At 43.2% G+C, this 23,517-nt stretch overlaps 1 protein-coding gene across 7 annotated transcripts in view; it reads left to right on the forward strand.

Moving 5' to 3' along the window:
* pde4a (phosphodiesterase 4A, cAMP-specific) overlaps positions 1–23,517 on the forward strand; it is a 76,998-nt gene that overhangs the window by 48,541 nt on the left and 4,940 nt on the right. For 3 of the 7 annotated variants that reach the window (XM_058049108.1, XM_058049109.1, XM_058049104.1), the window contains 12 exons: positions 8,902–9,087; positions 10,850–10,886; positions 10,999–11,069; positions 11,764–11,813; positions 11,964–12,076; positions 17,363–17,701; positions 17,792–17,890; positions 19,758–19,922; positions 19,990–20,089; positions 20,166–20,320; positions 20,390–20,512; positions 22,778–22,960. In XM_058049108.1, the coding sequence (XP_057905091.1) occupies positions 8,902–9,087; positions 10,850–10,886; positions 10,999–11,069; positions 11,764–11,813; positions 11,964–12,076; positions 17,363–17,701; positions 17,792–17,890; positions 19,758–19,922; positions 19,990–20,089; positions 20,166–20,320; positions 20,390–20,512; positions 22,778–22,960 (1,621 nt within the window). Of the gene's footprint in view, positions 1–6,533; positions 7,224–8,901; positions 9,088–10,849; positions 10,887–10,998; positions 11,070–11,763; positions 11,814–11,963; positions 12,077–13,590; positions 15,054–17,362; positions 17,702–17,791; positions 17,891–19,757; positions 19,923–19,989; positions 20,090–20,165; positions 20,321–20,389; positions 20,513–22,777; positions 22,961–23,517 lie in introns of those variants that run through there. The other 4 variants (XM_058049107.1, XM_058049105.1, XM_058049106.1 and 1 more) reach the window with 4 other exon arrangements.

Raw genomic sequence — 23,517 nt, forward strand, 5'->3', positions numbered from 1 at the left:
TAGCTCTCGAGTGACGGCAGCACTCATGCAGCCCCAGACTATGATGCTGCCGCCAACAAACGTAATTATCTTGCCAAAAGATTATACAAAGTTTCTAGTTTCGAGTATTTCCGCGATTGACAATAGCAAGGACAATGACATAGCTGTCTACTCTCTAGTGACGGCAGCACTCATCCAGCCCCAGACTATGATATTGCCGCCAACAAACACAGAGACCATAAAAAGTTTCTAGTATTGCCACAATTGACAATAGCAAGGACAATGACATAGCTCTTTAGTGACGGCAGCACTCATGCAGCCCCAGACTATGATGTTGCCGCCAACAAACACAATCATCTCGCCAAAAGACCATAAAAAGTTTCTAGTATTGCCGCGATTGACAATAGCAAGGACAATGTTGTAGCTCTCTAGTGACAGCAGCACTCATGCAGCCCCAGACTGTGATGTTGCCACCAACAAACACAAATATCTTGTCAAAAGACCATAAAAAGTTTCTAGTATTGACAATAGCAAGGACAATGACGTAGCTCTCTAGTGACGACAGCACTCATACAGCCCCAAACTATGAAGTTGCCGCCAACAAACGTAATTATCTTGCCAAAAGACCATAAAAAGTTTCTAGTATTGCCGTGATTGACAATAGCAAGGACAATTACGTAGCTCTCTAGTGACGGCAGCACTCATGCAGCCCCAGACTATGATGTTTCTGCCAACAAACACAATTATATTGCCAAAAGACCATAAAAAGTTTCTAGTATTGCCGTCATTGACAATAGCAAGGACAATTACGTAGCTCTCTAGTGACGGCAGCACTCATGCAGCCCCAGACTATGATGTTGCCGCCAAGAAACACAATTATCTCGCCAAAAGACCATAAAAAGTGTCTAGAATTGCCGCGATTGACAATAGCAAGGACAATGGCGTACCTCTCTAGTGACGGCAGCACTCGTGCAGCCCCAGACTATGATGTTGCCGCCAACAAATGCAATTATCTCGCTAAAAGACCATAAAGTTTCTGGTATTGCCACGATTGACAATAGAAAGGGCAATGGCGTACCTCTCTAGTGACAGCAGCACTCATGCAGCCCCAGACTATGATGTTACACCCGCCAACAAACACAATTATCTCGCCAAAAGACCATAAAAAGTTTCTAGTATTGCCGCTATTGACAATAGCAAGGACAATGACGTAGCGCTCTTATGACGGCAGCACTCATGCAGCCCCAGACTATGATGTTGCCATCCTTGTATTTAGCAAACATCAACTGCTTGTATTGTTTCTTGAATTCGCTCATCGATCATACTCATCATTAAAATCCATGTTGGAATTCATTTACGAAATCATGTTGAACCGCAGCTCACTCAGTGCCAGCGGCACTCATGCAGCCTCAGATGGTGACACTACCACCATCACATTTGACTGTAGAAAAGACACAATAATCTTGTTGAGCACTTGTTTTGGCAGTAAATCTATACTGCTATACGAGCTGTACATTGACTACTCTTAAGTATTTCATTTCTATAGCTTTGTCCCAATGCTTGGTTATATTAGAGATAGATCAGAGATAGTACGTGTCTGTCTTACATTCACAGACGTATTTATACAATTTTTTTGTTGAGTGTAAAACCCGCATGGCATTTTGCACACACAGGTATCGGCGGTGCTTAGTTATTAAATTAGCGTCCTCCCTTTCAGAGAGTCCTTGTGTGTTGAATAAGCCGGGTAAATCGGGCTGTTCTGCTGCGCCACTTCATTTCTCTGCACGTATTCATGCCACAAAGAGGAGGGGAGCTAGATTTGTTGTCATTAATACAGCAGCCTTCAAAGGGCTGCAGAGCACACAGAGTCAGTGCAGTGATGAGTTTGATTAAACCTCAATGAGAGCAAGAGTGGTGGAGCGGTGGGGGGGGGGGTGGATTTACATACGTCCCACTAGTGGACTGACCTCCTGCCATTGATTATTCATTAGGAATGATGATGAAGAAGCAAGCCACCGCCGCATCAGCGTTTTTTCCCCAAAGTCTTGTACGGTGTCAGCTGCTCCCGTCTTGCCATCCTCCTGTGCGCAGCCATTAATCAGACCTCTCAGTGGGGGCCCCGATTCAAGCTGAAAACGTTTAAAAACAGTGTGGTTGCAGTATTTTGAATCCTGAAAATACATAGAGTACACCCCTCACCTTCCAGCAACCATGTTCTTGTATCTTCTCAAGGGATAACACTGTAGTATTAAAATTTGGATGTACTTTAGAGTAGTCAGTGTACAGCTTCTATAGCAGTATACATTTACTATGCAGTGAAAAACAGTCAAAACACAGCCATTACTGACTAAATAGCGTCATTGTCTGTGGATGCATGAGTGCTGCTTGTGGTTCATTGATGGAAAATAAATTCCAACTTGTACTTTGATATCCCGAAGCAGACTCTGGGCCACATGGCGGTTTTCCAACATGATAAAGAGCCCAACCCTAAGATGATCAAGGGCCTTGCTGATGTTGGCTGCTCTGCAGATGCACAGCACTCATGCAGCCCCAGACTATGATGTTGCCGCCAACAAACACAATTATCTCGCCAAAAGACCATAAAAAGTTTCTAGTATTGCCGCTATTGACAATAGCAAAGACAATGACGTAGTTCTCTAGTGACTGCAGCACTCATGCAGCCCCAGACTATGATGTTGCCGCCAACAAACACAATTATCTCGCCAAAAGACCATAAAAAGCTTCTAGTATTGCCGCGATTGACAATAGCAAGGACAATGATGTCGCTTTCTAGCGACGGCGGCACTCATGCAGCCCCAGACTATGATGTTTCCACCAACAAACACAATTATCTCGCCAAAAGACCATAAAAAGTTTCTAGTATTGCCATGATTGACAATAGCAAGGACAATGACGTAGCTCTCTAGTGATGGCAGCACTCATGCAGCCCCAGACTATGATATTGCCGCCAACAAACACGATTATCTCGCCAAAAGACCATAAAAAGTTTCTATTATTACCGCGATTGACAATAGCAAGGACAATGACGTAGCTCTCTAGTCACCGCAGCACTCATGCAGCCCCAGACTATGATGTTGCCACCAACAAACACAATTATCTCGCCAAAAGACCATAAAAAGTTTCTAGTATTGCCACGATTGACAATAGCAAGGACAATGACGTAGCTCTCCAGTGACGGCAGCACTCATGCAGTCAAAAGATCTGATCTAAGATGATCAAGGTCCTTGCTGATGAAGGTGATGCAGTGGCCAAGTATGGTGTCTAACATCCACCAGTGGCCCCTCTGACTTCATCTCCAAGGTCTCCAACATGTAATGTCCCTGTCATGTACTTGTTCCTGATCCTATCCATCCCGGTCACTCCCAATGAGAACCTCAGCATCCTCATACAAAAAAAACAAAGTGTTGCATTTTTGCAAAGTGTTGCCTGCTCTGCAGACGCACACTGGCGGAACATGTTTTACACGTTCCACGTGGGCGATGGCGTCCTTCGGCGACGCACGATGAATAATAACGTTTTTTACTACAACCGTTACCACAGGCCTTTCCATGCCAGCAAAAGGCAATTTGTTATCGCCCGTAAAGAAGGAGCAGCTCAGCCGGCACAAATCCCCCCCCAACCCCCCCATACCCGCCCGTATGAGGCCTGTGATCACTATGTTGCTTCCACGCAGTCTCTTATAGTGAGCTGCCCACAGCCGCCGCTTATCGCCACCCTGCGTCCAGGCGTGAGCGTGCTCATGCATGAGCTTTGGAGTGAAAACAAAAGAGTGCAACATGGGGGTGTGTTTTTTTTTTTTGTCCTCCGTGCGCATGAGTCACTTAGCCTGCTTTCACCAGCTATCATCCAAGCGGGGCTCACTATTTGACAGACGATGCAGTAATTGTCAGCTCCCTGGAAATCACAATAGTAACTGTCATGACGACTGTTGATGTGTTTTTCCGACAAAGTTGTCTCCTCCTTGACTGTTCAAACAGGCGAGGCCTTTTCATAAGACCTCTGCTACACCCCCCCCCCCCCCACACACACCCCCCCAGTGCGTCACTAAACAAAGTAGCTGCTTTGGAGGGGAAGGGAAGGTGGAGGAGAGAAAGAAAAAGAAAGACGTCTCTTACTGTATGAAGTCAGGTTTAAGCAGCTTCCAGAAAGCCGGAATGATGATTTTTTGCAGACGCTCGTATTCAGGACTCCATTTTTTTGATAAGAAGACACACTCTACATTTGCATTGTGTCTTATATATGTCTATATACTGTTGTCATCATGCCACGTTTATGGTAAATGTTAACATTGCTTGTTACTCTAGTGAGTACAATGCTTCATGGCTAATTCATCCAGGGTGAAGCAAGTCGAGTACTTTATGTGTCGCGCCGCCTGCTGGTGAAATGTGGGCAGTGACAATAACATCCTGTTGCAACAGGACTGCAAATATCTCTCGTCGGGTAATACCGGTAATACCGTTTTCTACGCCGCTTATCCTCACGAGGGTCGCAGGTATGCCGGAGCCTTTGGCCAAGAGGCAATGTACACCCTGGACTGGTCGGCAGCCAATCACAGGGCACAATATAGACAAATAATCATTCGTGCTAATTTTTCGAGTTCACATTCAAGTTTGTAATTTATGAATTTGTTGTCTTCAAAATGGTAATGGTTTTATTTCATTTGAACATGCATCAGATTACAATTGAATGCATCACATAATCAGTTCACAGTTCCACATGTCCAAAAGGAGTAGGAAGAAGCAAAGCTTATTAAATCCTACCCCTCCATTTGGTACTTTTACAATCAGTAACTGTTACATTTGTTCACTTCCTGCTTTCCTAATATAATTTAAGTTTTTAGTTTTATTTTTTTTTTAGGTTTTAAAAAAAATATTCATTCATTCATTTTCTACCGCTTATCCTCACGATGGTGAGTAAATATTATTATTATTATTATTAATAAAAAAATTTATTCATTCATTTTCTACCGCTTATCCTCACAAGAGTGAGTAAATATTATTATTATTCATTAATTACAATTGTTCAATTCCTGCTTTCCTAATATAGTTTTTTATTTTTTAATTTTATTTAATATATATTTTTTTTAATTTTATTTAATATATATTTTTTTAATTTTATTTAATATATATTTTTTTAATTTTATTTAATATTATTTTTGTATTATTTTATTTTGTTATGTACCGAAGTACAAGGTGATATGACCATCTTACTCAATTTATTCCATAGTTTGATTCCATATACTGAAATGCTATCGCTTTTCAACGTAGTCCTAGCATATAGTAAGTGTTTCAGGAAAAAGAAACGCTTTCTTTTGAACTCGTTCATGCACAACACTGACTATAGGGTTGTTATTTCATGTCTAGAGGGCTCTAATAATGTTAAAGGCGACCTATTATGCTCATTTTTTGACCCTATTGCATTGAGTTGTGGTCTCCTATAGAGCTGCTACACACAATAACCCGAACAGAAAACTTTTGTGATTTTCCAGAATCTGCACCTATTCCAGCTGTATTTCCTTTGATTTGTGCTTCCTGCCAAAAACCACCCACGGTCCGCCTCCAGGGCATGCCCACTCACACAGCCAAGGTGCTTCCTCACTTTGAACCATATAAGGAAGTCTGCCTTTCTGTGACATCACAAAAGAACAGTTTGACCACGCCTTTTCAAACCAAGCGTTATGAGCCATCCCAAAATTTCTTTCAGGGCTCACTTCCAAATGCGTAAACATCATTATCTGAAACTTTGGCATCGTTTAACACAGGAATTCAACATTGGAGGGATTACTGTGTATCATTTCTGGGGGAGTGCGCAACACCAGTTACTGATTTTAGGTGCAGAGTAAACACAATGCTTGATACACAAACACAAAATTAATGATAATCAATACCAGCCCGTGTTTGTAACGTCTCAGCTTGTTCCGCCACTATTCCGAAAAGTGCTGTGTAATGAGAAATAAAATAAAACAAAATGCATTTAAAAGCGTGACCGTGTAAGACAGCCCCCCACCCCCCTCCCCGATGCTTTCTTAAGGTTCCTATCTCGGATGTCATCGGTGAATTAGTCCTGCTTGACCCACCCCACCTTCTTGGAAAAGAGGCTATTTCATGGTCTAATTGTTGTAATGCTAGTGGGGGAATGACGATGAAGGGCGGCCCCGGTGGGTCGGTTCCCATCTTAAAGGCCAAGCAGAGTGTCGTTTTTCCCAGCGAGGATGTTGGGTGTCAAAACACACAACATGTTTTGGCCCTGTTTAGTGGAACGTGTAAACATTGGCACGGGTGGAAGTGGATTGTGGGGAGGGGGGAAGTAGGGGATGACTCAACCAACCTCCAAACTTTCTTTATCTTGCGTCTTGCTGGGCGGTTTTCTATCTTGCAAATCCTCATTGCACACACACACACACACACAAACACACACACTGGGTGAGTGTTGTGTTGCCTGTGGTCTGTTACTGATCAGCTTTCCTGTTGCAGTAGAGCGACTGTGAGCCGTGAGATAAGGACACTGAGAGCTGGAGGGGCCCCGAGGTGGGGAGGTAGAGAAAAGGGGGTCGGACAAACAAGAGTCGCTAATATATTAATCTAAACGGCGAGTGAATAATAATAATAATAATCACTCATGATTGTTTTTGCCAGCAAACAGAAGAAGTATTGTCGATGTGGTCGGGGGGGGGGAGTCTTGGGGAAGACCTGAAAGGACCCCGCTCATGCATGGATTAAGAAGACCTGCATAAATCCAGGCAACAAAGTGAGGAAGGATTTGAAGCATCCATGGCCTGAGGATGAGTGCCAGGATATGCATGCTGATGCACTTTGACTCTGCCGGCATGCGGGACAAAAAGAAAGGAGGTCCTTGTTATTTGAGCCGGTGGCGAGGTCAGGTGGTTGTGGGCCCAGCGTGAGCACTCCAAAAACTTGATGAGGTAGGGAGCGAGAGTTGGTGCGGGGGAGAGACGCTGATACGGAATAAGACGGGGTATTTTTTGAAGTGGGGTGGTTAGTTTTTTTCGGGGCGGCGATGACTCAGAGGAAGCTGACACGACAGCTGACGTTATGGGACGGTCCCGAGGGTCCTCCTCCACCTCTTCCTACGGCGTCCTCGCTCGTATCGCCGGGGTCGCCTGGCGATCAAATTCGTGGATATGGCGGATCCTCGCTGTTCCGCCGCTTGAAACTGAACCGCAGCATCCAGGAGCGCAGACGCTCGTCTCAATGTTATAGCAGGTACCCGGGCCCACATCTCATAAGAATAAGACCCTTTTGTGGGTGAAGTGATCTCTTACCTTGTCATTTACACACACATCCAAATGTAATGGTAATGGTTTGATTTCATTTGAACATGCATCAGATTACAATTGAATGCATCACATAATCAGTTCACAGTTCCACATGTCCAAAAGGAGTAGGAAGAAGCAAAGCTTATTAAATCCTACCCCTCCACCTGGTACTTTTACAATCAGTAACTGTTACATTTGTTCACTTCCTGCTTTCCTAATGTAATTTAAGTTTTTGGTTATTTTTTTAATTTTTTTTTATTATTCATTCATTTTCTACCGCTTATCCACACGAGGGTGAGTAAATATTATTATTATATTATTATTTTTTTTATTTTTATTTTCTTTTTAATTCATTCATTTTCTACTGCTTATCCTCACAATGGTCAGTAAATATTATTATTCATTCATTCATTCATTCATTTTCTACTGCTTATCCTCACGATGGTGAGTAAATATTATTATTATTATTAATTCATTATTATTATTTTTTTAATAATTGTTTTTGTTCATTCATTAATTTTCTACCGCTTATCCTCACAATGGTGAGTAAATATTATTATTATTCATTAATTATTATTATTTTTTAAATTATTTTTACATTTCTTTTATTAATTCATTCATTCATTCATTTCTGCTGCTTATCCTCACAATGGTGAGTAAATATTATTATTGTTATTCATTCATTATTATTTTTTTTATTTAAAAAATGTATTAATTCATTCATTTTCTACCGCTTATCCTCACAATGGTGAGTAAATATTATTATTATTTTTATTCATTAGTTATTTTTTAATTATTTTTAAATTTATTTGATTAATTCATTAATTCATTCATTTTCTACCGCTTATCCTCACAATGGTGAGTAAATATTATTATTATTATTCATTAATTATTATTCTTTTTTTATTTATTCATTCATTCATTTTTTACCGCTTACCCTCACGATGGTGAGTAAATATTATTATTATTATTCATTAATTTTTTTTAAAATTATTTTTAAATTTCTTTTATTAATTCATTAATTCATTCATTTTCTACCACTTATCCTCACAATGGTGAGTAAATATTATTATTAATTAATTATTATTTTATTATTATTTTTTTGATATTTTTTGTCACGTCTCTCTTAATGTCTCCTGTCATTAAATAGATACACATTAATAATAATAATATCCGCATTGTGGCCACATAGATCTAGGTTGGAATCAACATCATCATTCATTGATCATAAAAGAATGAATAAAAAAGAAATGCTCCAAAAGCATCACCTCCAGCTAGAGTTTTCAATTGTCTTTGTAATAAGTCAATCTTTGGGCCTAAAGGGATCTCAGGCTGAATGTTGGTGTAGGCTGTCTTGGCCCAGAGAGGATTGATGCATCTCATTTTGCTCCACAATACTCTATGATGTGTTGGTAAAGTGTAATTTCCATGGCAGCCGTGTGGCGGTGCGCCAGTCCAAGAGCACCCTGGAGCAACAGCTGCATTTTTTTTTTGTTATTTTTTTTTTAGCACCTGTCATATATTTTTCCTCACGAATCGACAAGAGACGCTTCTCTTGTCGCAGCTTATGTTTATAATGTAAATATTATAGTCTAAATATTATTTGTTGTGTCCCCGACCTGCAGCTTCGATTCGGAGAATGGCCCCTCGCCGGGCCGCAGCCCCATGGATTCGCAGGCGAGTCCCGGGCTGGTGCTGCACCCTTCCTTCCCCCAGAGCCAGCGCAGGGAGTCCTTCCTGTATCGCTCCGACTCCGACTACGACACGTCCCCCAAGACCATGTCACGTAACTCCTCCATCAACAGTGAGGGGTAAGAACCAAGATGGCAACCATGAATCTACAAGACAGAGAACAATTGAATCACACCTTCAACTGTATTATTATGAGGGATGAGGGGTTGCGTTCAAAGACATCACGTCATTTAAGATTAATGTACTTGTTTTTGAACATCCGCTTCTTTATCTGTCTGTTTATTTACACACTCGCATTATAAAGCAGTTTTTGTGATGTTCAGATGGTCCCTGAATGCATCTCACCTTCTTGTAATGACAATGAGAAAATGCCATTCCCAGGATGAACGGAATGTGATGCATGGATGCTCTGCTGTGCTTCTGTCTGCCGTCATGACAGAGGCGTGTGCCCATGTTGTGCCCATTATGCTAAAAAATTTAATCCCCCCCCCCCCCCCCCCCCCCACCTCCAAAAGTGCCAAATAACTACACCCCTAAGAGATGCCTGGTATGCTCTACAGTTCATTAAGCAAACATTGTACTGTATGTAGGCTGCACAGTGGACGAGTGGTTAGCGCGCAGGCCTCATAAGTAGGAGACCCAAGTTCAATTCCAATTCTCTGTGTGGAGTTCGCATGTTCTCCCTGTACATGCGTGGGTTTTTTATCCGGGTACTCCGGTTTCCTCCCACATTCCAAAAACATGCTAGGTTAATTGGCGACTCCAAATTGTCCATAGATATGAATGTGAGTGTGAATGGTTGTTTGTCTATATGTGCCCTGTGATTGGCTGGCTGGCGACCAGTCCAGTGTGTATCCCGCCTCTCGCCCGAAGACAGCTGGGATAGGCTCCAGCGCCCCCTGCGACCCTCGTGTGGATAAGCAGTCGAAAATGAATGAATATTTAAGCATTATTAGAGTCCTCTAGACATGAAATAACACCCCTATATTGACTTTTAAACTCTTATTACCCAAATTTGTAAACAAAAGGAAATAAAACCTTTTAGGGGCTGTATGGTGTACGAGTGGTGAGCACATAGGCTTCACAGCTAGGAGACCAGAGTTCAGTTCCACCCTCGGGCCATCTCTGTGTGGAGTTTGCATGTTCTCCCCGTGCATGCGTGGGTTTTCTCCGGGTACTCCGGTTTCCTCCCACATTCCAAAAACATGCTAGGTTAATTGGCGACTCCAATTTGTCCATAGGTATGAATGTGAGTGTGAATGGTTGTTTGTCTATATGTGCCCTGTGATTGGCTGGCCACCAGTCCAGGATGTAACCCGCCCCTCGCCCGAAGACAGCTGGGATAGGCTCCAGCACCCCTGGCGACCGTTGTAGAAAATGAATGAATATTTAAGCATTATTAGAGCCCTCTAGACATAAAATAACACCCCTATATTGACTTTTAAACTCTTATTACCCAAATAAAATTAAACCTTTTAGGGGCTGTATGGTGTACGAGTAGTGAGCACATAGGCTTCACAGCTAGGAGACCAGAGTTAAGTTCCACCCTCTGGGCATCTCTGTATGGAGTTTGCATGTTCTCCCCGTGCATGCGTGGGTTTTCTCCGGGTACTCCGTTTTTTCCCCACATTCCAAAAACATGCTAGGTTAATTAGCGACTCCAAATTGGCCATAAGTATGAATGTGAGTGTGAATGGTTGTTTGTCTATTTGTGTTCTGTGATTGGCTGGCCACCAGTGAAGACAGCTGGGATAGGCTCCAGCACGCCCCGCGACCCTTGTGAGGATTAGCGGTAGAAAATGAATGAATGAATGAACTGTATATGGTGATATATGGTATATATGGTGTCAACATAACTTTATTTAACACTTTCATCCCCAGGCATGCTGAAGACATGATCGTCACCCCTTTCGCTCAGGTTTGTTTGCACACAACATTGCAAATGAGTGTAAATGTAGTAGAAAAATATGCGTAACAGGTGGTGTGTCAACTCTTCCCTCTTCCCTTCCCTTTGCCCGTCCATCTCTCAGGTGTTGGCTAGCCTCCGAACTGTAAGAAGCAACTTCACCATCCTCGCCAATGTCACAACCCCCACTAACAAGTCAGTATCATGCTGCCAAACACCAATGAACCCCCCTTCCCCCACCTCCCTTTCTCACCGCCTTCACTTGCAACCCGTCACGACTTGCTTGCTTAGTTTGCAGAGTACGTGTGTGTTTTTAGTTTGTGTCGCTCAGTTTGCCACCCCTCGGGGAGGCATTTTTGCCATCACGATTTTTTGGCAACCGTAACATTGCAGTTATTTGATATTCCTCCTGACTTTATTTTTATTTTATTTTTTTTTCTCTAACGAGATGGTCAATAACTGTAAAATTATGCTCCGTTTGTGATGCAGTAGGCCGCGGGCTATTGTTTTGGCAGGCTTTCAGCCGCCACATCAATATGATATATAATGCAGCACACAATTATCAGCATCTATAATTATGCGGCGGTTTCCTGAAAGTGCCTCCCTCGCAGCTTAATTATGAAGTAGGCTATTTGGAAAAAAAATAAAAAATAAAAAAAAGCACACCTCACCGACTTTGATCAAAAGCATGAATATTTAAAGTGCAAAAACAGAATTTTGAAGCATTTCACCACATGCGGCGCCTCCACTGCATATAAATGTGATAATATTTATATCCTATGTGTGAGTAATGCCTTTTGTTGGCTTTCATGGTGTATGTGTGGCAAAAGCCAGCAGGGGGCAGCAGCGTGCGTTTAATGCTGTAATGCAATGATGATTTTGTCCACAGGAGGTCGCCCGTGACAAGTCAGCCCACTGTTCCCCAAGCTACCCTTTCTGGTATGTTGTTTTAATGCATAAAATAATGGTTATTACCTATAAATAGCTTTTTATTGAACAAAATATGTCTCAAACATGATATACGGTGAATATCAGTTGTGTGTAGTCTGTGTTATCAATATGTTTACTTATTTCTTGGAACTTTCCCAGATGAGACATACCAGCAGATGGCTCGGGAGACTCTGGAGGAACTGGACTGGTGTCTGGACCAGCTGGAGACCATCCAGACCCACCGCTCCGTCAGTGAGATGGCTTCCAACAAGGTACCGCTAGACACGAGACCGCTTTTTTCGGTGCAGAAAATGAAAAACAAATGAAAGTGAATGGAATTAATCAGTTCCAGGGTCAAACTTCCACATGATTATACCTTCATTAACTGTTTTAAGTAATGGGTGCTATTTTTCGTACCCTAAACCAAGGGTCTTGTGACCCATTCTAAAAATATAATTTAACAAGAAAACAAAAAATATAAAATAACATCCAAAATGGAAAAATACCTGTAATTTTTTTACAATAAAGTCAAAATACTAAGAGGAAAAAAGTTGTATTACAACAACAAAAAAGTCGATTTTTTACTAGAATAAACTCATAAAATATCATTTTAGTTGTATAGAGTTGAAATATTAAAGAAAAATTATGTTATTTTTCATAAGTTGTAATATTATGAGAAACAAACAAACAATCATGTTTGGAAAATCCATTCTTCCATTTTTTATGCCGCTTATCCTCACTAGGGTTATGCTGGAGCCTATCCCAGCTGACTTTGGGCGAGAGGCGGAGTACACCCTGGACTGGTGGCCAGCCAATCACAGGGCACAAATAGACAAACAACCATTCACACTCACATTCATACCTATGGACAATTTGGAGTCGCTAATTAACCTAGCATGCATGCGTTTCCATATTTTGCTTTTATATTACAAAATATCAAAGTGGTCCTTGGATCCTTTCATTTGTCAGGTTTGACCCTTGGTATCAAGAGTCTGATATACGGTATCATATATATCGGACTCAGAATAATCAACAACTTTATTCACAAAGTACTGCTGTTCATGTGGTGTTGCCTTCAAGCTCACTGGTAAATTTGAGTTTAAGCGAATAGGCTTTCAGAGAATGGATAGTGATGATGCCAATGATGAAGTCCAGTTAAAAAAAAACAGACCTGCTGCTAATGGTGTTTATGCTACATGGGCCAGCACTCCTGCTTCTGAAGGCCCCGGGGCCTTCCAGGGTCAAGTTAAAGCCATTATAAAACCTTTAGTGCATACACTGTACAGTAAATGTGTGTGTAGGAGTTATATTGTACTCATGGGGGGGGGGTTTGAGGATGCTGTCATGGGACGCGCAATGAGGGGACAGGAAGGAGGGGAGGTGCGGGGCGGGTGGCGTATAGGTGTCGATGGTCTCGATGCTGATGTGTCTCCGCTGTAACCTTGGTTGCTATCGAACAGCAGCAGGCTCTGCCTCTGCCTTTTCGCTATTGGTTCGTCATTCTGACCGCAAGCCATGTGGTCTGGATGCGAACCAATGAGAGAGCAGGTGAGGCTCTTTTAATAGTGTGTCTTCTTAAAGGGACAGTGCTTGTTCCAGTCTGTGTGTGTGTGTGGCCTTGCACTACAAAACAATGGCAGCTGTTCTTCTTTTTTTGTATGCTGTGTTTGTAGTTGTGTATGTGGAGTACAGAAAATGGGGGGGGGGGGTTAAACAGACGCTGTGTGAATATTTAATACAACCGAGCCAACATGGATGGAGACGCACACACGACTAGTCCCACTCAGTCTCTCATCCTCACACACTCGCATATTCTCCATGTTCTCGACAGACGTACACACACACACACACACACACACAAACCGCCTGGCCGCGCATGCGCACCGGTGCAGTCAGCAAGAAGCCAGCAAGCGCAGGCATGCACGTGCATGCGCGTGCAGCCACACCGCCTGATTAGCTTGCGCGAGCCGTCTACATCATCCCGGGAAGGAGGCAAACGGCGGAAGAAGAAGAAGAGGAGGAGGAGGAGGAGAAGAGGCTGCCCAAAGCGGCGGGATTAGTCCGAGGCATCCTTTCGGGCTGGGAGTGACGCGGAGCGGGCCGATTGGGGGGATCGGCGTGAGACAGCACAGACGGAGGACAGAGGACTGGGCCGGCACCCTCTTGGATCCCGTTCGGTGGGGGGAGGGGCGGTCGACGCAAGGAGAAGGAGATTGTTTTTCCAGATTTCAGGAACATTGGCCCGGATCTCTTTCTGTCTTCGACTTCTGCCATCCTTTTCATTTCACTGCTGTCATCTGATTCCCCTTCTGTACCCCCCCACCACCTCCGGCCCCCCATTCCCAATGTTCCCGCTGCTCCCTTTGCCTCCATTATTTGATATCCGGGTCATCTTTGGGTGCTCTTGTCCCAACCGCCCACATCATTTCTTCAACTATCTTATAATTCCGTGATTTTTGTTTAGAAAGCGTCCTCATCCTGCCCGTGTCCGCCCCACTGCCCTCCTCTCCCTCCCCAGGCTCGTCTCCGTGCCCTTCAGACGGTCCCTCTCTGTTTACCTCCATCTTCCCTCCCTTCCGCTCCCGTCTACGTCCACCCTGCAGTGTCTGTGGATTTGTATCGGCCCTGATCACCAAATGGGATGAGATGTAGTCTCCACAGCTGCCGGATCCAGGGGGGCTGCTGGGGGGGGCGGGGGGGCGGCCCGCATCTTTAGCTCACAAGTGAGGCTGGACTGGAGCCGTCTCTGGACTGACCGGTGGACCGCTCCGGGGTGCTGCATGTAGTCCAGAATAGTCTGCACCCTTCCCTCACCCCGCTCCCCCCCCACCCTGCCCCCCCATTCCTTCACCCGCCCCCGGGGCAGCCTTCACTCTGGAGTGCCCCGGCCTCACCCTGACGACGCCCTCATGCCAATGGGGCACCTGCAGTGCCCCCACCCCTCTCCACTATCGCACCTCCTGCTTGTGCCACCGGCCCAAGCCCCCAGTGACCCTCAATATGGGTGTGGTGGAAGCCATTGACCCGACGCCATCCCCCTGCCCCTCGCCCGTGCCGGGGGGCTACCGGTTGCCCCGCTCCTCCAGCTACAGCCCCCTGCAGGGGAGGGCAGGGGCAGAGCTGGACCTCGGCGAGGCGGCCGGAGGGGTCTTGGAGGCCGGGGGGACGACGGCGCAGCGCAGGACCCCCCTGGTGGACCTGTTCTGCGAGACCTGCTCCAGGCCCTGGCTCATCGGGTGGTGGGACCAGGTAGGGGCTCGCAGAGGGCAAACAAGGCCTGGAGGCGGCCATCTTGGATTGCTGGGCTCATCAAGTGTCCTGGCTGTGCATGTGTTAGCAACCCCTCTTTGTATTATTCATGTATTTACTCCAAAGATACATCCGTATATGGGAATTTTGGGAATACTTGTCATGATTCCAGGTACATTTTAGTGTTACAGCATAACTATTTTTAATTTTATCCCAAATCCGGGCCTCCTGGTACCACCAGCGGCCTCAATAGAGGCTCATAAAGATGTCATTGTCAAGAAAAGGCAGTTGCCTCTAGAGATTCCACCAAGCTTCTGACAGATTTGTTCCCGTGTTGAGTTGAGTGCAAGGCCCCATTTTGCATGGTGGTGGTCCCAAGAGAGAAAAGACAACGGCAGGTGTATGTTGTGTTTGTGTGTCACGTCTGTGCAGCGTTTGCTTCATTAGTCAGTGTCAGAGGAAGTGTTGTTTGTCCTGGCGCTGTGGGAGTTGTTGGTTGGCAGCTATGACTCAGCGTTATAGCATCGGAGAGTGGGGAGAAAAAAAAAAAAGCGCCAGAGAGCAGCCACCGCCAGCCTGAAGTGTGCCAGTAGACTCGGAAGGTGGGGGGGGGGGGCTGTCAGAGCATGTATTTGTGACAAGCGAGGGGTGGGTGGTGCAAGAGGCGAGATAACAATGAGTGATGGTAAACAACAATGGCAGGAGGGTGTTTTTTTATGGCGTTTAGGGCAAAGCGGGACGAGGAGGAGAGGAAGGGTGACCTTGATAAAGGTCAGAGACACCTGCCTCCTCCTTTTTGGATTGTCACCCAAGCAGTATCAGCGGCGATGGCGGCGGCGGCGGCGGCAGCAGTCGCTCTCGCATCAAGCTCAAGTGACTGGCGGTGAGGACGGAGTTGCCACGGCAACCGCTCGGGTTGCCTAAGAGATTGTTATGTGTGAGGGATCAGTCAGTGGGACAGCACATTGTGCCTTCGCTTAAATGTTTGGTTGTGTTCTTTCTACCTCAACACCAAAACTGATGTTTTCACAAACCATACAATGCACCAACAGCACCGTCGAGCAGCACATGAAATAGAATGGATTTTCTCACATTTGAGTGATGATAGATGATGATTTCATTGCTCATGTTGACTCACAATCAAGTCTTCTTATTGGTGCACGATTACAATGGTGTGGTCCACTTCATTAGGTATCCATAACTCTGCATGTTCTCCCCGTGCATGCGTGGGTTTTCTCCGGGTACTCCGGTTTCCTCCCACATTCCAAAAACATGCTAGGCTAATTAGCGACTCCAAATTGTCCATAGGTATGAATGTGAGTGTGAATGGTTGTTTGTCTATATGTGCCCTGTGATTGGCTGGCCACCATTTCAGGGTGTACCCCGCCTCTCGCCCCGAAGACAGCTGGGATAAGCTCCAGCACCCCCGCGACCCTCGTGTGGATAAGCGGTAGAAAATGAATGAATATTTAAGCATTATTAGAGCCCTCTAGACATGAAATAACACCCCTATATTGACTTTTAAACTCTTATTACCCAAATTTGTAAATAAAAGGAAATAAAGGGGCTGCACGGTGTTCGAGTGGTTAGTACACAGGCTTCACAAATAGGAGACCCGAGTTCAATTCCACCCTCGGCAATCTCTGTGTGGAGTTTGCACGTTCTCTCCTTGCATGCGTGGGTTTTCTCCGGGTACTCCGGTTTCCTCCCACATTCCAAAAACATGCTAGGTTAATTAGCGACTCCAAATTGTCCATAGGTATGAATGTGAGTGTGAATGGTTGTTTGTCTATATGTGCCCTGTGATTGGCTGGCAACCATTTCAGGGTGTACCCCGCCTCTCGCCCTGAAAACAGCTGGGATAGGCTCCAGCACCCCCCACGACCCTCATGACGAAAATTTATTAATGAATGAAAGGAACCTGTTATGCTGATTTTCCGACCTTTTATATTGAGTTGTGGACTCCTATAGAGCAGCAAAACCAATCCTTATAAATGATGCAGACACCCATTGAGTTTTGCGTAGTTTGGTCCACTTTTCCACAGAGACCAACACATGTGCAACAAACCATGACAACCAAAGAAAAAGCAAAACACAGGTTATGCAGTCGACCGGTGGTTTGTTATTTTGATGGATTTTCTGGGCTACTTCTGAACTATGCGTCCTCAGGGATATTGGGTTGTAAGAATTAGTGTGGTTTGAATAAAACATAATGTTTTTTGGTCATATTTCAGTCTTTGCATCAATCCCTACACGTTTCTGCTACATGTCATCCCGTCAGCTGAAGGAAATGTTTGTTCTGCCCTCAGTTCAAGAGGATGCTGAACAGAGAACTGTCCCATTTGTCAGAGATGAGTCGCTCAGGGAACCAGGTGTCAGAATACATCTCCACTACCTTTCTGGGTAAGACAAAACCTGCTCTGTCTGATGGCTTTGACCCGCAGCCGACTAACGACCCATCTACCCACCTACTGACCCTACCAGATAAGCAGAACGAGGTGGAGATCCCGTCCCCGACCTTGAGGGAGCGGGAGAAGCCGATGTGTCACATCAGCGGCGTGCGGAAGCTCACGCACAGCTCCAGCCTTTCCAACTCCACCTTGCCTCGCTTCGGCGTCAAGACCGAGCACGAGGACGCGTTAGCTAGAGTGAGTGGACTTGAGAAAAACACGGACACTGTCCGTAAAGTAGCATTGTTCCTAACTAGCTAATAATGGTTCTTCCTGTTTTGTCCTCAGGAGCTGAATGACTTGAACAAGTGGGGCCTTAATATATTTCGTGTGGCAGAGTTCTCCAACAACCGTCCCCTGAGCTGCATGATGTTTGCCATCTTCCAGGTGAGAATGACTCCTGATATCTGTCCATGTATCATAATTTTTTTAACATTATTATAATAGCTCTCTAGAAATGGAAAAACACCCTTATAGTCACATTTACACTCGTCTTGTCTAGTCTAGTGCTTATGTGTGTTGATAAAAATGCATTCCCAAGGGGAGATGAGTGGCAGGCGGACAGGAAGTGATGTTGGGGTTTCAGAGTTGACTTTTAGCTCGGCGTGGCTTATGGACCCAACGGTAGCCTGTGTTTTTATAGGAGACGATTGTGCCCATTTTTAAATAATACAAACTTGCAATAAAAGCATGTTATTTAATAGAATTAATAGAATCCGTTTTTGGACTAGTAATAGGTTGTAATCAACACAGAGCATGGTTTAGAATTAATATGTATAAAATGATGGCTGCACGGTAGTCAAGTGGTTAGCGCGCAGACCTCACAGCGCGGAGACCCGAGTTCAATCCCACCCTCGGCCATCTCTGTGTGGAGTTTGCATGTTCTCCCCGTGCATGCGTCGACCAGTCAGGATTAGTTTTTCATTAGTTCCTCAGTAGCTACTATAAATGTACATGTCTTAGTCATTAGTCCCCCATTACTTCCTCAGTAACTACTCTAAATGTGCGTGTCTTTGTCATTAGTTCCTCATTAGTTCTCCAGTAACTACTCTAAATGTACACGTCTTAGTCTGTGACTGACCCGGTGGATATGTTCATCACCTATGTCTTAGTCATTAGTTCCCCATTTGTTCCTCAGTAACTACTCTAAATGTATGTGTTTTAGCCATTAGTTCCTCAGTAACTAATCTAAATGTACATGTCTTTGTCGTTAGTTCCTCATTAGTTCTTCATTGAATCTCAAGTAACTACTCTAAATGTACACGTCTTAGTCATTAGTTCCCCATCAGTTCCTCAGTAACTACTCTAAATGTATGTGTCTTCGCCATTAGTTCTTCATTAGTTCTTCATTAGTTCTTCATTAGTTCTTCATTAGTTCTTCATTAGTTCTTCATTAGTTCCTCAGTAACTACTCTAAATGTATGTGTTTTAGCCATCAGTTCCTCAGTAACTACTCTAAATGTACATGTCTTTGTCATTAGTTCCTCATTAGTTCTTCATTACTTCTCCAGTAACTACTTTAAATGTACACGTGTTAGTCATTAGTTCCCCATTAGTTCCTCAGTAACTACTCTAAATGTATGTGTCTTCGTCATTAGTTCCTCATTCGTTCTTAATTAGTTCTTCATTAGTTCTTCAGTAGCTACTATAAATGTACGTCTTAGTCATTAGTCCCCCATTAGTTCCTCAGTAACTACTCTAAATGTATGTGTTTTAGCCATCAGTTCCTCAGTAACTACTCTAAATGTACATGTCTTTGTCATTAGTTCCTCATTAGTTCTTCATTACTTCTCCAGTAACTACTTTAAATGTACACGTGTTAGTCATTAGTTCCCCATTAGTTCCTCAGTAACTACTCTAAATGTATGTGTCTTCGTCATTAGTTCCTCATTCGTTCTTAATTAGTTCTTCATTAGTTCCTCAGTAGCTACTCTAAATGTACATGTCTTAGTCATTAGTTCCCCATTAGTTCCTCAGTAGCTACTATAAATGTACATGTCTTAGTCATTAGTTCCCCATTAGTTCCTCAGTAGCTACTATAAATGTACATGTCTTAGTCCCCCATTAGTTCCTCAGTAACTACTCTAAATGTACATGTCTTCGTCATTAGTTCCCCATTAGTTCTTCATTGTCTTGTGAAGACAACGTGGACAGTCCAGTTGTGGGTAACAAAGAGACTAATGCCGTACTACAAAAAGTACCATTTCTAAATAAACAAACATCCACCCTGATTTGTGACTGACCGATCCACCAGGAGCGAGATCTGCTGAAGACCTTTCGGATCCCGATGGATACGTTCGTCACCTATGTGATGACTCTGGAGGACCATTACCATGCCAACGTGGCCTACCACAACAGCCTCCACGCTGCAGATGTCACTCAGTCCACGCACGTACTGCTGTCCACGCCGGCTCTAGATGTAAACGCACCATCACATTCTAATCATCTCTAGTCAACATGTCTTGCTAACTACTCTTTTATTTCAGGCTGTGTTCACGGATCTGGAGATCTTGGCCGCGTTGTTTGCTGCTGCCATTCATGATGTGGACCATCCAGGAGTGTCCAACCAGTTCCTCATAAATACCAGTCAGTGAACCGGGTTCCCGAATATAAAACGTATATAAAGTTCAGCTAAGTGAAATAATTCGTATCCGTGCTACAGATTCCGAACTCGCTCTGATGTACAATGACGAGTCGGTCCTGGAGAACCACCACCTAGCCGTGGGCTTCAAGCTTCTTCACGAGGAGAACTGCGACATCTTTCAGAACCTCAGCAAGAGGCAGAGACAGAGTTTGAGGAAACTGGTCATCGACATGGTGAGTTGTCTGGTTTCGAACACATCATCCATGATCTTACTACTTTTTTACCCTCAATTACGACTGCAGGTTCTGGCGACGGACATGTCCAAACATATGAGCCTGCTAGCAGACCTCAAGACCATGGTGGAGACCAAGAAGGTGACCAGCTCGGGGGTTCTACTGTTGGACCACTACACGGATCGGATACAGGTGAGATGAGGAAGACACATTTATCGATAATGGACATTTCATTAGGTACAGGACAAAATGGATCAGGTCTCTTTTTAAACAATGACGAGACAGCTACAAGGGTTTCGATATCGTTCCCTGAGGTGGCACTTTTTTTTTTTTTTTAAACCAATTTGAAGTGTGATCCACTCTGTCAACATATTGCCGGGCGAGACTTTTAATGAAAAGGATGAGCTGCTCGTTATTGTCTGCGCTGAGCTGCAAGGACCGTGACATCTCCAACCTGGAGGCGGCGAGGCAGCCGCGCGGAGACGACGACCCAATTTGACTCGCTCGTCGCACTAGGGCGAGATAACGAGGTAGAGTCTGGAAAAGGCCAGAGTCTTTTTTCATCATTCTCCATGAGAGGAGGGTGGATTTTGTGACCATCTTGAAAGTAGGTCAGCAGAGGAGCTTTCAAGCCAGGGATTCCGAGCATCCAAGGAGGTCTCGTTCTGGAGTGAGGTTCTGTCATCAGTCTCGGTGCCTCGATGTAGGTCAAGATTCAGTTATGTAAAAAAAAAAAAACATGACTTTCATAAGAGGAAATATCATACATTGACACCAGATGGCATCCTTCAGAGATGAACCGTGTTGTTACGTAACATAACAAATGTAATCAGTAGGGGTGTTACAGAATCTCACTATGAAAACATCGTGGGAGTTTGGTGACACGTTACAATAAGGTGGACACTTACAATCGCAGATGAGGAACTTAACCCTAACCACTACTCATTAGTTGCTCATTATTTCATCAGTAACTACTCTAAATCTATGTGTCTTAGTCATTAGTTCCTGAGTTCCTTGTGGGTTCCTCGGTATCTACTGTAAATGTATGTGTCTTTAGCATTTGTTCCTCATGAGTTCTTCATTAATTCCTCATTAGTTCTTCATTAGTTCCCCATTAGTTCCTCAGTCACTGCTCTAAATGTATGTGCCTTAGTCATTAGTTCCTCAGTCACTACTCTAAATGTATGTGCTTAGTCATTAGTTCCTCAGTAACTACTCTAAATGTATGTGCCTTAGTCATTAGTTCATCAGTCACTACTCTAAATGTACGTGTCTTAGTCATTAGTTCCTCAGTCACTACTCTAAATGTATGTGCCTTAGTCATTAGTTCCTCAGTAACTACTCTAAATGTATGTGCCTTTAGCATTCGTTCCTTATTAGTTCTTTGTTAGTTCCTCAGTAACTACTCTAAATGTATGTGCCTTAGTCATTAGTTCCTCAGTAACTACTCTAAATGTATGTGCCTTAGTCATTAGTTCCTCAGTAACTACTCTAAATGTATGTGTCTTTAGCATTCGTTCCTTCTTAGTTCTTTGTTAGTTCCTCAGTAACTACTCTAAATGTATGTGCCTTAGTCATTAGTTCCTTGTGAGTTCCTCTGTATCTACTCTAAATGTATGTGTTTTAAGCATCCGTTCCTCATTAGTTCTTCATTAGTTCCTCAGTAACTACTCTAAATACACGTCCTAGTCATTATTTCCTCAATAGTTCTTTATTAGTTCCTCATCATTAGTTCCTCAGTATCTACTCTAAATGTATGTCTTAGTCATTAGTTCCTCATTAGTTCTTCATTAGTTCCTCAGTAACTACTCTAAATGTACATGTCTTAGTCATTAGTTTGTCATTAGTTATTTATTAGTTCTTCAAGAGGTCCTCAGTATCTACTTTAAATGTATGTGTCTTAGTCATTAGTTCCTCAGCAACTACTCTAAATCTATGTGCCTTAGTCATGAGTTCCTTGTCGGTTCCTCAGTATCTACTCTAAATGTATGTGTCTTTAGCATTCGTTCCTCATTAGTTCTTCATTAGTTCCTCAGTAACTACTCTAAATACACGTGTCTTAGTCATTAGTTTGTCATTTGTTCATTAGTTCTTCATTAGTTCCTCAGTAACTACTCTAAATGTACATGTCTTAGTCATTAGTTATTTATTAGTTCTTCATGAGGTTATCAGTAACTACTCTAAATGTACGTCTTGGTAATCAGTTCCTCAGTAACTACTCTAAACCTACATGTCTTCGTCATTAGTTCCTCATTATTTCTTAATTAGTTCTTCATTAGTTCCTCAGTAACTACTCTAAATGTATGTGTCTTAGTCATTAGTTCCTTAGTCTACTCTAAATGTACATGTCTTAGTCATTAGTTCCTCATTAGTTCCCCAGTAACTACTCTAAATGCATGTGTCTTAGTCATTAGTCATTCCAGGTAGTGTATACCAAACCATGGTGTGTGTGTGCAGGTGTTGAGGAACATGGTGCACTGCGCTGACCTGAGCAACCCTACAAAGCCTCTGGCCGTGTACCGACAGTGGACGGAGAGGATCATGGAGGAGTTCTTCAGGCAAGGAGACAAGGAGAGGGAGCGAGGGATGGAGATCAGCCCCATGTGTGACAAGCACACCGCTTCTGTGGAGAAGAGTCAGGTAAAACATCCACATGATATACGTACATACTACACTTTACATATGTGTGGATATGCTGTGTTCAGATGAGAAATGTATCGAGTACACAGGTGCTATGAGTATTTTTTTCTATACACACAAACACACTTCTGCTCATAATTTGGAAACAGGAGTTCAGAACAACCACAGATTCCCCCATCCCTTTAAAATGATCAAATATATTTTATATATATATAGATGGATAATTGAAATTGGGGTAACATTACAAGAACAAGAACAGTCATATTTTTTGAATGATTAAATATAACTAAAAATGTCACTTTAATACTTAATAATTTAATTTAGTATTAATTATTTTTATTTAATAATTATTAATTTGTATTTAATAATCATTAATTATTATTTAATAATTATTAATTATTATTTAATAATTATTAATTTTTAATAATAAAAATCAAGTTGTGCTGTTAGTTGAATAAAGTAAAAAAAATTATGCTATGAATAAAAAATGGAAGAAAATGTGATAAAATTGCACTTGTTACAAGAATGGTGTCATATCTTTGGAGAAAAAATGTGTA

Source organism: Doryrhamphus excisus, chromosome 15 (genome assembly GCF_030265055.1).
Source record: "Doryrhamphus excisus isolate RoL2022-K1 chromosome 15, RoL_Dexc_1.0, whole genome shotgun sequence".
NCBI classification, from domain to species: Eukaryota; Metazoa; Chordata; class Actinopteri; order Syngnathiformes; family Syngnathidae; genus Doryrhamphus; species Doryrhamphus excisus.